Below are 16,031 nucleotides of genomic sequence, written 5' to 3' on the forward strand. Positions count from 1 at the left end.
TGTAACCCCTTGAGATCTCTGGAGAGGTGACTTTTGGGTCTGGTGTTATATTCAAGCTTTCAATTATTTTTTGTGAAAAGAGAAGTATCAGTACCAGTAAATGACATTAATGAATAGTTGTTCTGAAAATAAAATTTTGTTGAAAATGGTTTTGCACGATTTTCTAGAATTAACTTCATATATGACTGTTGTACACAGCTGTACTAGGAGACTCACTCCTTACACAACTGTTGTACACAGCTGTATTCTGAAAAATACAATGTCTGAAGCTTAAATTTCTCCAGAAAATTATTTCAGAACTCACCAGTGAATGGAAATATGCAGAATAAACTAGTTACTTCATTTTTGAAGCACATATAGCAGTAACTATTTGCAGCAAACACAGATGAACCACAGTAATCAATTCTACACACTGGATTTTCCAATTGAGGTTATGATTTAAAGATAGTCCCAAAAACTTAACACTTTATACTCCTAGCATTTCATTGTTTGAGAAACCTATCTTTATAGTTTGTTGAGTTCTATGAGAAGTTCTGAACTGTATGTTCTGACTATTGTCAAAACATTCAATCAATACTGTTGAGTTTAAAGTCTTATCAATAATGCTCCAATCACATAATATTGGATATTGTCTTGCACTTACACACAGCAAGTTAATTTTTGCCAGTCAGTCTGTCTATAATTCTAAAGAAGTGAGAATTTCTCACAATTCTGCAAGGCTACTCAAACCATTATCAAATTCTGTGTTTTGTTAACTATCAGCCCATATTTAGGAAGAATTCATCCAGGAGACAGAAGGTTTAAACTCTGACTGCAACCCTATGCATGTGTTCGCCCCTGGTAGCTGAGTGGTCAGTGTGACAGAATGTCAGTCCTAAGGGCCCAGGATCAATTCCCATCAGGGTCAGAGATTTTCTACACTCAGGGACTGGGTGTTGTTTTGTCCTAATCATCATCATTTCATCCCCATTGACGTGCAAGTTACCAAAGTGGTATCAAATCGAAAGACTTGCAACCAGCGAACGGTCTACCCGATGGGGGGTCCTAGTCACATGACATTCACATTTACTCTATGCACGGCATATCATATTCGAGATACAGCTGCTGTTTGTTCTGTATATTGGAGTCTGCTTAGCTTTTGTACCAAATATCAGAGTTGACCAATTTTTATTGATGTTTTGGCCTATATAACCATTCTTGTTGCAACTGAAAACTGCCTGCTACACTCATCTTCTCAGCTACTGATGTCATATAACTTAGATGTATTCATAAAATTTATTCCTGTTTGCTACCAAATTATTGAAGGTAATTGCAAAATAATATATTTAGTGTTACTTCATGCTTTGTTTTTACTAGTGGTAGGAAAAGTGTCATACTTTGGGCTGATATTTGTGAAGTTAAACTAATTTTCTACTGATTTTTACTTAACCAACATACCTCTGTGGCATCTAGCTTAGGGTGCCATGAAATGAAGCTGCAACATTTTAAGCAATTTTCATCGACTGTAAAAATAATAAAATTTTACTGGCATTCAGCTCACTGTAGCAAGAGACAAAGTCAAGAGCATACATTTCTCAAGGTACTTTAGTTTGCATGATATGGGTGAAAGTAGAAACCACTTGTTACAAAGCAATACTTTCATCTTCAAAAAATTCATCAACAGTGTACAAAGGATTTTTTATGAGTAGATCATACAACTTGGTTTTAAAAATATTTACTGGTAATTCTCTAAAATTTTGCTTACTTAAACATCATTAGTCCAAGGACTAGGCAGGAGTTCTGATGATGTGGCATGTCTCCACATATTCTATTTCTAGTATTATAGTTAAGAATATCACTTCTGAATATAAATTTTGAAACATTGTTTCTAATTACAACAGAACATTATAAATGAATAGGTTCACTACTGCCAGACATTGCAGTTTAATGAACAAATAGTTTACACTGTTCCATTTTACCGGAATCAGTAATTATTCTTAATACTTTCTTCTGCAAGAGTAAAATGTCATTTAGGTGACAGCTACTACCCTGCAATAAAATTCCAAGTGATGCAAGGGTTTGGAAGAAAGGAAAATATGCTGATCTTATATAGTTATCTGGAACATGTCTTTAAATGTATAATTAAATAAATAACTTTTGAAAGTCTATGTGATATATTTTTTGATGTGTGGTTTCCAGCTCAATTTGTTGTCAATAGGAACACTTAAAAATTTAACAGTTTCTAATTCATGGTGGTTAGAGATCTCCTCAAGCTTTTACTTTCATTTAGCAAAAAAACCATTTGCTCTGAACCATAATGAATATTGGGCAAGGGTATTTTCAGCATATGTCTTCAGCGTGGTTAGATATGAGCTTTTATTTAGAAAAGTTGTGTCATTGGGATACAATATTTTATGTTAATACATGAATAAAGGCAGATGATTAATCATTAAGAGAAACAATAAAGGTCAAAGCACTGACCCTTGTGGCACTCCATACCTAACATAAAGCAAATTTAACTTTTCTCTACCAACGCACACAACTTGCTGGCGGTTCTCTAGTAAAGATTTAAACATATTTATACTGTTGTCATCAATACCATAACAGAGTAGCTTATTCAACAAAGCATTATGCTCTACACAACCAAAAGGTCATACAACATAGCCTGGGCATAGCCCCAAGCCATGGAGACATCTAGGACAAATTGTAAAGGGGAACACATTGTGTCATTTGTGGATTTACATTTCCTAAATCCAAATTGTTTTTCGCTGATTCTGTTTGATTTACCCAAGTAAACTAACTTGATGATACATTCAAAAATTTCAGCAAAAAAGGAGTTACGGATATGGGCCTATAGCTAGTGGAGCAGTTCTTTCCACCCTTTTTATATATGGACACAACTCTGGAAATGTTTATTTTATCACTGAACTTACTTTCAAGTAGACATTTATTTGCACAATAAGGTATAGGATAAACTGCACAGTCAATATACTATGTCACCATAATACATAAAAAAGCAAGTGGAAGGCAGCTATTACAAGATAATGAAAGCAGCTGAAGCTAACTTAATAACAAGAGACTTTATATACTTGGTAAAAAGAGGAAGTCCAGCTGAAGTATTTGGATATCTGTTGTAGGTCTACCGATGTTAACACATATGGCAACACAATAATGGATGATCAGTTTGACTGCTCATCTTCCTAAATTGCTTACTAGACTAATAACAATGTTGAACAAATTGTATCTCAGATTTTGAATTACGTTTTCCATTACAGAATGGGCACACGGAAACTGTGTCCTACATAAGCATGTTACCTAGGTGAAATGATATCCAATGGTTTCACACACGTAAATTTATTTTCTGGTAAAAGTTACGTATTGCATCCTCCCCCCTCCAAGCATTTTCCAATATGGAGAGGATGTAAACATTTGGCCTCACTACCAATCAGTTTGTCACAACAACCAGATTTTCTGCTTTCACGTTCATTGGCTTCACCAACTCACAATCAAACTGTTACTCTCTAATCTAACCTGGTATACACGAAGTAGAATCAAACAGTCGTGAAGCACTTCTAAAAAATTGATGATATATGCCCCTGACTTGTGAGGGCAGCAATTAAAAGCGAATGCTCTAAAGTAAAATAGTGGTTTTTATTTCAAATATTATTCGTTGGCCTATGAGGCATGTTGTATAGTTTTCGATACTTCTAGGCTTTGCTTATTAGGCTTTAGGATTACATTACATTAGACATTTACAACACTCCGTCATCCGTTTATATGCTGATACATCTAGATGTAGATGTATCAGCATATAAACGGATGACCAAAAATTGAAGTGAGAAAAATAATCAAGTGCTCGTCAAAGCGTTACGTAAAAGAATAAGGACAAAAAGAACTTGGGCAATCAGACTCGAATGCAGCAATATGAAAGCGGTGTGATATAAAAAGTAATTTCTCAAAAATGGACCACCCGGTACATACACATTTGGCCAAAGTTAATTTGTTTACTGTTCGAATTTAGGATCACAGCATTGTTACTAAATGCATATAATAACTAACATCCACAGCAGGACAATGTTCGGGTGTTTACACGGTCTTATATAAATATGTTCCTTTCCTCATTTCTTTGAAGTTCCTTAGTACAAATTTAAGAATAGTAAAAATCAGGCTGATTTGCTGTTTTCGTATGTAACGTAGAAAAGGTGCTAATAACAGTGTCATTCCACGAAAGCATACCATATGATTACTATTGACAACAGTAGCAGACGTATGAAACAAAGATAATGGAAAGAACATCTTGTTAATTAAGAATATGGTAACTCACCGTTTCGGCACCTGACGGCTGAGCCCCTTCATTTGGCCCACCAAGAACAGATTTTAAGCCGCTTTTTAGGAAATCCATGGCATTTAAATTTCACACTCTCGCATGTACATGTCACACGTACACCGATTACAAGCCTCCAAAGCACTCCCAAACGGTGTTCACAGATATGTCACTAGTAAACATATAACACCTGCGATCAAAAGTGAGATTTTTTTTAACTTTCTTCACAAAAGAGCTGTTTGCATTAGCACATTTCGCATTTCCCGGTTTCAAGTTTCTTATATTTCGTGTTTTGAAAATTTTGTTACTGAAACGAAAAATGTGGCCAATGCCGTTTTAATAAGTTTTCGTAGACCATAAAATTGCAACAAAAATTGCTTTTTTTAACAACTGCAAAACTGTTCCACTTACGAAAGCTCCTGTAACAGTGTAGAGTATTTGTAACAGAATAAACAATATGTACGGTCGAAAAAATACGCGACACAGCTATGTTTCCAATTATCCATGTTTCAAAGGCCACATAACTAATATACATCCATGTATTTTGACTGAACACCGCAAAGTGTACCGGTACTTTTATTCCCAGAGACAACTTGGCAATTGGTTGAAATGGGGGCAATAGATAGATAAATTAATCGAGTAGCTCGCTTCATGCTTCAACATGTTTTGCACTCTTTTTGTGTTGTAGACAGCTAACTTGCTTTGCCTGTGTTTTACCGGAAGCTTCTAGAGCACTGCAACGAACATAAACAAATTATTCAGTCAGCAAAAACGAGCGTCTCGAGCACACTGCATTCAGTAAATAACTACACGTCTTGCTGATGGCTCTACAACAATCTAGCAAAAAAAAAATGTGAAGCCCTTTAAATATAAAAGAATTAATAACAACACTTTTTATCCGATAAGCCATAATCAAGAACTGAAGGTTACTGTTAGTTGTATGAGAACTTGTAATGTCTGTTATTACAGATGGCAAATGTTATACTGTAATAAATATTAATGTGGTCATGTAGTTAGGTAAACAGCAGGTAACTGACATAACTGAGGTAGAAGAACTTCTTTTTATAAAGAAGCGTATTTGTTGTTAAACGTGCTAAACTTAGTTTGAATGAACATAAGTAGTTAATTGTTGTTTAAAGATATTTAATTATTAATGCATTTTATAACAGCTGCTCCCCCTTTGTTAATGAACAGATTGACTTCTTCCTCATCCTTGAAAATTCCCCTTGATGCCGAGATACCATGATGGATGAATGAAATAAAAACCCAGATTTAATAATACAATATATTCAGGATGATCGGTTAGACTATTAAAATGATAGTCGCAGATGTTATAGCTTTTTATCTGGGACATGTTTACTATATATATATACTTAAGCACCTTGGATTCCCTGAATCTATTAAATTTTGTAAGCACAGTCCATTTCCAAATTTAAATATACCACATTACAAGCGGCGCCTCTTCTTCATTGGTTACGGAACAAACGTCCTATGATTGGTTGACACTACGACCAATGAAAGACGCTTCTTGAAATCAGCTGACAGAGTGCTCTTGCGCCGGCTGCAAACTCGTTGACAGTGACAGTTCTTGGCAGAGTTGTTATGCCGGCTTCGTAGGATGCGGACGTAGTTTAGAGTTATTCTCTTATGTAGTTTTTGTCTTGCCGTCGTTGATGAGTTTTACTTGTTTTAGTCTTTGGCTTAACTGTAAACAAATCAGTCCTTTAGGCCCTTTTAATCTTTTAAATTATTTGTAAAGTAACGAAACCTTCCGTTCACATTCCTGTAAAATTTAAAACAGAAAGGCGCACTTTTAACGAAATATCATGAATGGTAACATGGAGAGAGTTTTAGAAGACACGCAGAATCGTCCGTCCAAGTTACAGGAAGTGTTCAGCAAAATATCGGATATTTGGCATCAAAGTTCGAGGAGTAAAGAAGTGTTCTCGTCGGAAGTTATAGAATCGGTTTTACCGGAGCGGTTTAACATTCCTATAAATGGTGGTAAGTATTTCTACATTGAATTATGTAATTAATGAAGCTATTGCAGTTAAAATAACAATTGCTCTTTGTCAGTTGGGAATCGGGAGTATGATGGAGAGTCCGAAGAAGAAATTAGTGCTTTGGCACACAAGCTGGAAGAGGAGCTACGGATTGGCAAACAGCGATCATTGCCAAGCGAAATTAGATTTTTACTGCCAGAAGATTTACTAAAATGTATTTCGAGAGATATATTGGCTATGGCAGATTCAGAGCCTTGTGGACTCAGGTATTGTTGAATTGATTTTTGATTGCACTTCTGTTAAATCCTTTTTTTCCCGTAATTGTATTATATTTTGTTTGGTGCAATAAATCTCACGTATACGGTAATAACAGCTGGATAAAATCTGCACTAAGAGGCATCAACAATTGATGTGGCGTAAGTTTTTTATTGGCATTGTCTAAAAGCATGAAAACAGCGAGAAAATGAGCCCACCCTTGTTTTTCTAGGGGTTGCACAATGTTCTTAAATTTTGAGGGTGAAAATGAATGTAGAAGACTGAGATCATTTAAATATGACGACAGTACTGTATCTACGTTCGAGCTATTCCTGATGCTGAAACAAGATAAAAATACGTGGAATTCTATTTTACCAGAGTTTCTCAAGTAAGTAAAATATATTTTACTATAATTTTCAAACTATACACTATAACGTTTGTAATTTGTGTATGACATGCACCGATAAAGTCACTTATGTGATTGCGTAAAGTTTCCTTGTGTGACAAAACTGTAAGTTAAGACACTAGTTTTCATTTTTGTGAATTGACGGGTGTGAAAGAAGTTGACAAACTACCACAGATTTTATTTTATTTTTTATTATTAGCTCCTCTACAAACGGGATATCCTGTGCAGGTTTGGATGGTAATTAAGGGATAAAACATTAGATAAACTTCATCATAAAACTAGACTTGGCAAGATTTCAACAAATTGTTACTGTTCAGCACCACTGTCCAACTGCTGAAAGTTGGATGCACTAAGTTTATTGGAAGCTCATTTAATGGGTGTATGTTGTGTTCAGGTTGGGAATGTCTCATGTAATGCAAAAGAAAGCAGTTTATACATACTAATACTGCTATTGCCTTTTTTTTTTGTGATACATGCTCCTTTTTAGCACATGCACGTTGCATCATATACCTGGCAGTGAGAGTGCATCCAACTTGTAGCATTAAGTTTGGTGGTGCTGATAGTAACTTTAAGCTCATAATGGTTGCAATGAGTATAATAAATGTGAGTTAGCATTTTAGGGTATGTTATTTTGTTGTATCTGCTATTAATTGTAATTTCCACCTACATATCTGAAGATCCACTCATTAGTAATAAACTGAATAAGTAACACTTAGTGGTTTCTCTGTATATTAATGTTAATAGGTGTTACTTCATTGATGGAACAATGATAATGGCAGTACAAATTTGATGGCACTTATCTGAGTACCAATTATGTGGGTCGAATCTAAGCATAAACTTGATATTGGGAAGTTCATTCTTTGAATATTAGGATGGGAAGACTTGACTCAAGAATGTCAGTTCATTTGTGTGATTGCATCATACTACTACTGACCTTTCAGCAATTTCATTCATTAATTCATGCTATCATTCATTTACACACACACACACACACACACACACACACACACACACACACACACACACACACACACACACAAAGTGTATAAATATACCTTAAGAGGATAGGACAGGTTGTCAGCCATGGCCTTGATGAACCATCTCAGCATTTTCCTGTCTCTTGGGAAAACTCTAGAAAACCTAAATTGGGTTGGCTGGACAGGACAGAGCTCCAGCCTACCGAATGTCAGTGGTCTGAATAACTGCACTACCTCGTTAGGTTGGTCTTTGCGGTGCAATGTTCTTTCATATAAACATAGTTTCTCTTATTTGATGTGAACAGAGTGTTCCTGCTGATGACCCTGGAACCATGAACAGGCTGCTTCATCCATTGACCTGACTACCATCAATTTTGAAAATGTACTCCAATCCATTAACATGCTAGTATTCCCTGCATCTGCTTGAAAAACTGAATCAGTAACCCCCATGATGAGTGATGCTGAACTCGAGGAGAGTGGCGAGGCATTACTATTGTGGTCTGTAGGTCTCGGCACATAATTTTCTGGTAAAAGTATTAAGTGTCGATAAGCAAGTAACTTCTGCAAGCACTTCCCAGGGTGCTAGGACAGAACTTGTGTGCTAGTTTACATGTGCAAGTTACTTCGACAAGCTAATTCCAGGAACTTGCAGCAAGTACTTAGTCTCCACTAGAGTTGAGGTAGGCAAATGGAAGTTAAGTGTTGTGATTAAAATTACATCAGCTGCCACTTGTATCGGAGGACTTTGTTCAGATTGAAAACTTAGAATGCCCTATGGTAATTTTGGACATCTCTTGTATTGCACAAACGAATGTCTGAAAGAGACTTGGTAAGCTATACCACACACACATGGCTTTTAAATTGCTTTTAGATCTTAGCACGTGGTGTGTGTGTGCTTATTAGAAGAGTAGTGATCTTAACATTTAAAATATCAGCCAAAATTTAAAGATGGCAGTACTGCCATTCTGTTTCTTCTGGTAGGCGTTTACAGTATTGTATTGTGACAGTGTAATGTAATTAGATTTATTAACCCTGTTGCAAACACATAGAAAGTTGCCACATTTTAAGAGCACAATATTTAAACTAAACAATTTACTTTTGCTGAAGTGCCCTAGCTTTCTATTTCTAGAAAAATAGGTCAGAAATACAAATAATGTATTTTGATTTGCTTTCAGAAGGATGACAAGGAGCAATACAGTTGTGATAAGCCGTGCCTACACTCTGAAAAAGAAAAAATTGTATAGATCCTACAATGAATAAACCATACTTAATGGCTGGACCATAATAGAAGACTGACTGCTCTGAGAAGTGTCCAAATAGTAGCAGCTTCATTGCCATTCAGTATGTTGTAAATTTTGTATTGGTTCTGTGTATATAAATGTAGTCCATAACAGGGTAGTAACTGTTTAAAGCAGTCTGATGTACCTGTTCATTTAACTGCCATTATATTTGTGGCTGGATTAACTTGTAAAAGTTGTGCAATATTTTTGTGATGTTGGCTTACATCTCTATATTTGTATATAATACTATGCCAACAAGGATTTAACTATCCTGGATATTGTGATATTTCTATTAAATGTTGATATCAACAGTATTTTCATAATTGAATGTATTTTCTGGATCTGATTTAAAGCTTCATTTAATGAAGTCACAGAAGGTTAAATTGTACAGGTTAATGGCAGCAGTAATAAGAACAATATTTTAACTGCATTTTCTTGCAGTACATTACTAATAAAACAATGATCTGAATGTCAATATACTTACTGAATGTTTGCTGTCATTCTGACTGATTTCATTATTTAGACTGACTTTGATTTAGCTATAATATTGTCATGCACTTTGTCTGGGAATGTGAAACTGTGAAGGGAACTCATTATAGCTCTCAAATGTTGTGCATTGTTGTCTGTAGTTTTAAATTCCTTTTCATGAGGATATGTTTTATCACATTTCATCCAATTTTTGTACTTTTGTAATTCAGTTTCAAGCAAAATAAATTTGTGCATCTTTGTTCCATCTCAAATTAGAGTAATTTGGGCAGTGGTTCTACACCAACCATACCCATTCCTCATTGAAATTACTCTGTATTTCACAGAATATGTTTGGGCTGTTGGCTTCCATTCAGATTTGTTACTTCGTCAATGGTACGGTGTGTAATTTTCCATTGACACACTTTTTCAGTTTTGTGTGTGAATGTTTAATGCTGCATTTTTCATGTATACCATACTCTTGCAGTTAATATTCTGTAGGAGGCATACTGTAACTGCAACTATGGATGTCTGCAATTGTGGTTAGATGTTTTGTAAAATGAATCAAGAGATACTGAATGACCATGGTGACATATACTGCACTTTTACTAGCACTTCAAACACTGGTATGAAACTTACTATTTGCAGGAAACTGAGCAGTACACTCATAAGAAAATTAAAGCAGCATTAAAATATCTAAAGTTTCCATTGTTCATGGAACTGCAAGATTGCCTTTGTAAAACAAACTCGCCATAGGCTGTAGTTAAATGACATTACATTTTATAACCTATCACAATAAAATTGAAGCTCATTTAACTGAAGTCCCAGGCAAATTTGTTATTCAATTAAACAGCATTAGTTTGCATCATTGAGTCAAATAAAGAGCACCTCAAAGCAAAAATTCTGGCTAAGCAATTTTAATCATTTTATTTGGAAAGTAAAAACTATTCCAAGAACATTGACAGGCAGTGTTTGCACACTTCTTTGCTCATTTAATCTCGTAACTAATATGCAGTGCACGCTGAATTTACAGTGTGCAGTTACTGTCACCCAATCCTGGTTCTCATAAATTTGAAATACGTATTAGCTATTTATTTATATTTGGTCCTGTGACATCTCGTTGATATAGAAGACAAAATTTAATGCAGAGATAAACATTACAAATTTTTTACGTAAGGACAACACAGAAATTAACAGAGATTTCAGATTGTCTCAGTACATTTATTTGTATGTGTTATCTTGAATAAGTTTGATTTTTAGCATTGAAATTTTCAAATGCTGGGTACATTTTCTACTTTTCAATACACTGAAACCTTTCAGAGTACTGCAAACTCTGCATTTTTCATCTATAGTACAATAAGTATTACTGATTGCAACTTGTCAGAAGGGCTTTTATGCTCATTAACAAATTGGCCAGAAGTTCCTTTTAAGTAAACTGATGCTCCATGCAGAATTGTGAACAAATAATTCGGTGGTGGTGATTCATCATCTACTAATGCCACTAAAATGTTGCAGAAAGTAAAGTTACTCCTAATGGACAGTCTTCAACCTCAATTTTCATTTCCCCTCCTTGTCTCTTGCAACAAGAATTGTGCTTTAACAGACTGCCATGAGGCAACCTGTTGCCACAGCGGAATCCTACACCTGATGCTGTGTAACTGCAAACAGCCACAGCTGGTGCCCTGGCCTGGCAGTGAAACAGCTCTCTATGCATGTGGCAGTAGTGTATTAATTTGGTTGCATTATTCAGGGTAAGAGTACTGTACCAATAGAATGTCACTTATGGTGTATGTGAAAGAGCCAAGAAAAATTTGTCGGCATTTCTGTAATGAAAGCAAGATCTACTTGGGCTAATACCAATAAAGATAAACTGTATGGTACTAACGTCACAATAGCTAGTCTGGTCCTCTTGCACAAGTTTTCATGTGTTACACTTGATTTGATACTTTCCAAGCGAATACACTTTCAAAGCTTGGAGAATGGAGTGTTTTTGTTTCATAAAAATCAAACACTGATTTTTCTGAAACATTTGAAGTTCAAAAAGAGCTGATGCTAATATGTTTGCTTGATCTTCATATAACCTGTTCATGGGACGTGCCAAATGAATGGTGACACAGGAAATAAATCATCCATTGTTTCAACACTATGCATCTTGTTTCCTGCTGTAGCAGCCCACTGTACTCATTTGTGTACATGTTATTGTTGACATTGGAATGGATTCAGACTTTCAGAATAGCCTCTCATGCCACCAATCTGTGTTACTTAGTGGTGTTGACAGCGTCCTTCAGAGTTCCCCACAGTGCTTAGCTTCTAAAATTTAAGTTCCGGAATGCACCTCTTCAGCCATACAACACACCCCACACCAGTTATAAAGGTCACAAGTTCTGATTTTTTTAACGTGTTATAAAACTTCCAAAGTCAACTCATCTTCCCACAAAATACTGTTCTGAAATTTAGGTTAGTAATAGTGCTGTATATGTGGTTGTCTTACACCTGCATATGCCCGAGGGAGAACTCGTACCCCGACGGGGGAAGCCGCGCGGACCTTGACAAGACACCTTAGGCCGCGCGGTAAAAATAAATTTCAGTACATTTGGTGAACCTCTGGTAAAATTCGTTCCTGCAACAACGGTAAAGTACTTTCACCTGTCACTGTCCATTCAACGAAGATTGGCCCTGCAAGTCCTCGGACACATGCATCACACTGGTAACCCTGGAAGACTGACAGTTCGTTCCTCTGTGACGTGGATTATCTCTTGCCCAATACATAAAATTATGGCGAGTGATGGTTCCATACAATTTAAACACCCCACATCAGACCAAATATCATCAGTCAACTGTTCATTATCGCAAATCCATTCACAATATTAGAGGCGCCTATCCGGATCGCCCCCTTTCATCGCGTGAAGCAAACTGGGAATCTAAGATTTCCACTTTGCTTGGTTTTAAATGGTGTGAACACTGGATTTGCTTATACCTGTTTCACTAGCAGCTTGCCCTTTGAACTTCTTAGGATCTTGAAGCAGCTTGCACAGGATAGAGTAGCATGGAGAGCTGCATCAAACCAGTCTCAGGACTGAAGACAACAACAACAACAGGGGATCTTGTGGGAGTTTGTACTACTGCCGTATTGATTTCTTCCTGCCACATCATCCCTTATTCAGACCACCCATTTCCTTCCCTCTCAAATTTGTCGCTTAATCTCCTTATTGTTACACGTGACGGTGACGCGGTATCAAACGGTGTCTGCCACCGTCTCTGCACTTCTTTCGCGTTTTCACGTTTCCATTAACACTTAAAATATATTTACTTTGCTCCAAGAAGAAGTTTGCCGCCATCTTGTTAATTACGAGTAGTTACCGACAACTAGAGTTCCGCTCTATCAAAATTCCAGTTCGGTACTTCTGGTGTACATATGAGTTAGTAAATGGTAGGATGCCCAGTCCTATTGGTAGGGGAAGAAACACAAACGAATGTGTAAGAAAAAAAACAGCAAGCCAGCGATTTCTTGTTTTCTGTTTTGACATAACTAGTCCCGCGTATTGTTAGCGTTAGTCCATTGTGTGTTTTACATCCTTACAAAGTAGAAATTGCATTTTATCTATAGTAACATTTAGTGTAGCAGGTAACTAATGCTATTCCATCTAACTAAAGCAATTACTTTTGATGCAAGTAAAGTTAATGTGCACAAACGTAAAATAATTATATAATGGTTATTTTGTACTCAGCAGAACGTTCTTCGTCATGATCAAAGGCAAAAAGCTTCCCGTTGTTATTGATAAGCGTGAAAGTTGTTTATGATTAACAGAAACATGTTTTATATAAGATCGATGAAGTATTGAAGCGACATGTTTGTTTTACGTTTCTTTCAAATTTACCCTTTTTGAGGATACAGTAATGCGTTTTCTAGTGCTGCATGATAAATTACCCTTTTTATTTTTACAACGTCCCTCTGTTTCACATTAGAAATCGACAATTTTCGAATAAACCCTGAATTAAACAATGACAATTTCAGTTTTCATATAAGTAGTGTTCATTTGTAAGTAACAGACAGGATAACTAGAGAGAATAAAAATGGTCCGCAGGTTACTCGGCCCTCTATATACAGTCACTTTCTAGATGTTCCACTGCTTCCGGTTTCTAGGGGAATCTACGAAGACACTGATCACATATGCAAACAAAACAATTGAAATGAGGTAACACGTGAAAGGTATGCAACGCGCCTAACGTACTGATAAAAGCAGTTACATCTTAACCGACCAAAGCAAATAGGAAAACTAGAGTAGTTTACGGCAGTTTTCCCAACTGAAAATCAATAAATGAGCGGTTACTCACAACAGTCGCGAGAGCACTACGTAATCACAACTGGATGGGGTTATCGTTAATACCTCCTCAGTTACTTAAGTTCCAAAAAATGTATCCTCTTCGTGACAGTCCCTATATTAACAAAGTGAGGCAGCCGTTCGAAACTGCATTAATATTTAAATGTCAATAAGCTGCTATGTAATCTTTCTGCTTACCCAAGCTGCATTAGGAAAATTAACAAGAAATGCACTACATAATATAGATAAATTTTGTCTATTATAAACATTAATGTGTCATAAGAATTGGCAATGAGGCCACAGGCTTTTGTGTGTGTGTGAGCGCGCGTGCGCGCTTTTACCAGAGACAGAGCAAGAGCTTGATTGTACAAATAGTTTTCGTGCGTCTTTGACTTGAGGTAATCCAACCATTTGTAGAAAGCATGACCAAAACTTTGATAGCTGCATGTAGTGATGTATGTTTCACAGCCAGGCGAGAGGCTTTGCTGTACCCGCTGGTTGCTTCGTGGCAGTCGACGTGTTAAGTATCATACAGATTAAGTTTCGATGATTTACTTGTCTTCTATTAACGCATTCTCTCTCTCCACATCCCTGAAGGTTTTCGTACTGTACGGGACCCAGGGAACTTGACGCGTGAGTGGACACTTCTGGTGTTTGTTGAGGGATAAACATACACATCAGCAACTTATTTTTGTTGAATTTCCTTCAGTGCCAAGGAGATGCCACTGTTTCTATTCGCACGTTTACTGCAATACCTGAAGCAGTTTTCCGAAATATTCGTCAATGACCTGGAGCAGCACAATCACCAAACCTGTCCTGCATTGAGTATATGCAGAATATGACGCCTAAGTCCCTGGCCTACATTATATTATTTTTCAAGAATACACCTGATTCTTCAATGATCGTCTCTCTGTTTGTCTGCATCGTACCAGTCGACAGTTTTGTCAAAGACAACCTGCCCGTAGATATTATGATCCAGTAGTAATGACCCTGCGTGATGTACAAGCTGCTTTCCTCTGTTTGATTTTTTCGAGTGTTCTCCATGTGGCTCATATGCCAGAGAAAAATAGCTACATTTGAACTACGTAAAAAATTTCATCATTGCTCAGTGTGCTCATTTCCCTTTACCTTGTGATTAAAATTCTCAAGAGTGAGAGCAACAAGTAACATATGTTTTTAATTTTTCTTTTGAGTGAGGCTCCAAATGTCTTGGATCCTTTATGACAATTCACGATCAACTTCATCAAAGTATTGGAAAAAGCTTTGCTTTCTGTCTCTCAGTCGATAATTTCTCCTTGCCAAAGTAATCGAAACCAGTGCATTCTAAGTCATGTACGGTAACCTTGTTCTTTTCACTGAAGACACTGTACCACAAAGAAACGACGCACTTCGAAGGAATTATCGGAATGGGATGGAAATCGGTAGATGTATTGTACATGTACAGACAAACAAGCGATTACAATTTCAGAAAAATTAGATGATTTATTCGAGAGAACAACTGACCGAGTTAATAACGAATTGGTCCACCTCTGGCCCTTATGAAAGGATGTATTCGGCTTAGCATTGACTGATAGATTTGTTTCATGTCCTTCTGAGAGCTATCATGCCCAATTTTGCCCAACTGACAAGTTAGACCGTCAAAATCTCGTGCTAGTTGGAGGGCCCCGACCTGGATGTTCCAAACATTCGCAGCTGGGGAGATATCTAGCGACATTTCTGGGCAAAGTAGGGTTTGACAAGTACAAATACAAGCAATAGAAACGCTTGCCGTGAGCGGGAAGACATTATCTTGCAGAAATGTAGGCCCAGGGGGGCTTGCCGTGAAGGGTAACAGAACGAGGCGAAGAATATCGTCGACATTCCGCTGTGCTGTAACGATGCCACGGATTACAACTATGCTATGAAATGAAATGGGACCCCAGACCATCACTCCTGGCTATCGGTCCGTATGGCGGTCGAGAATGATGTTGGTATCCCACCACTGTGCGTGACGTCTCCAGACACGTCTTCACTGGTCACT

At 36.9% G+C, this 16,031-nt stretch overlaps 2 protein-coding genes across 4 annotated transcripts in view; one reads left to right on the forward strand and one right to left on the reverse strand.

Annotated features, from left to right (window-relative positions):
• Positions 1 to 4,734, reverse strand: part of LOC126336906 (general vesicular transport factor p115) — a 204,152-nt gene extending 199,418 nt beyond the window's left edge. The window contains exon 1 of one of the 2 annotated variants that reach the window (XM_050001034.1): positions 4,304 to 4,734. In XM_050001034.1, the coding sequence (XP_049856991.1) occupies positions 4,304 to 4,381 (78 nt within the window). In that variant the 5' untranslated portion in view covers positions 4,382 to 4,734. The remainder of the gene's footprint in view (positions 1 to 4,303) is intronic. The other variant, XM_050001033.1, reaches the window with a different exon arrangement.
• Positions 4,735 to 5,731: 997 nt separating this feature from the next.
• On the forward strand, positions 5,732 to 9,964 carry LOC126336907 (protein charybde-like). 2 transcript variants are annotated; one of them, XM_050001037.1, is made up of 4 exons: positions 5,732 to 6,307; positions 6,380 to 6,572; positions 6,794 to 6,949; positions 9,123 to 9,964. In XM_050001037.1, exons 1-4 carry the CDS (start codon positions 6,130 to 6,132, stop codon positions 9,202 to 9,204), a joined length of 609 nt encoding a protein of 202 aa, XP_049856994.1. In that variant the 5' UTR covers positions 5,732 to 6,129; the 3' UTR covers positions 9,205 to 9,964. The 2 variants fall into 2 exon arrangements, with proteins under 2 accessions (XP_049856994.1, XP_049856993.1); XM_050001036.1 differs by having other exon boundaries at positions 5,842 to 6,307; positions 9,120 to 9,964.
• The last annotated feature ends 6,067 nt before the right edge of the window (positions 9,965 to 16,031 follow it).

This window comes from Schistocerca gregaria, chromosome 2, assembly GCF_023897955.1.
Source record: "Schistocerca gregaria isolate iqSchGreg1 chromosome 2, iqSchGreg1.2, whole genome shotgun sequence".
NCBI classification, from domain to species: Eukaryota; Metazoa; Arthropoda; class Insecta; order Orthoptera; family Acrididae; genus Schistocerca; species Schistocerca gregaria.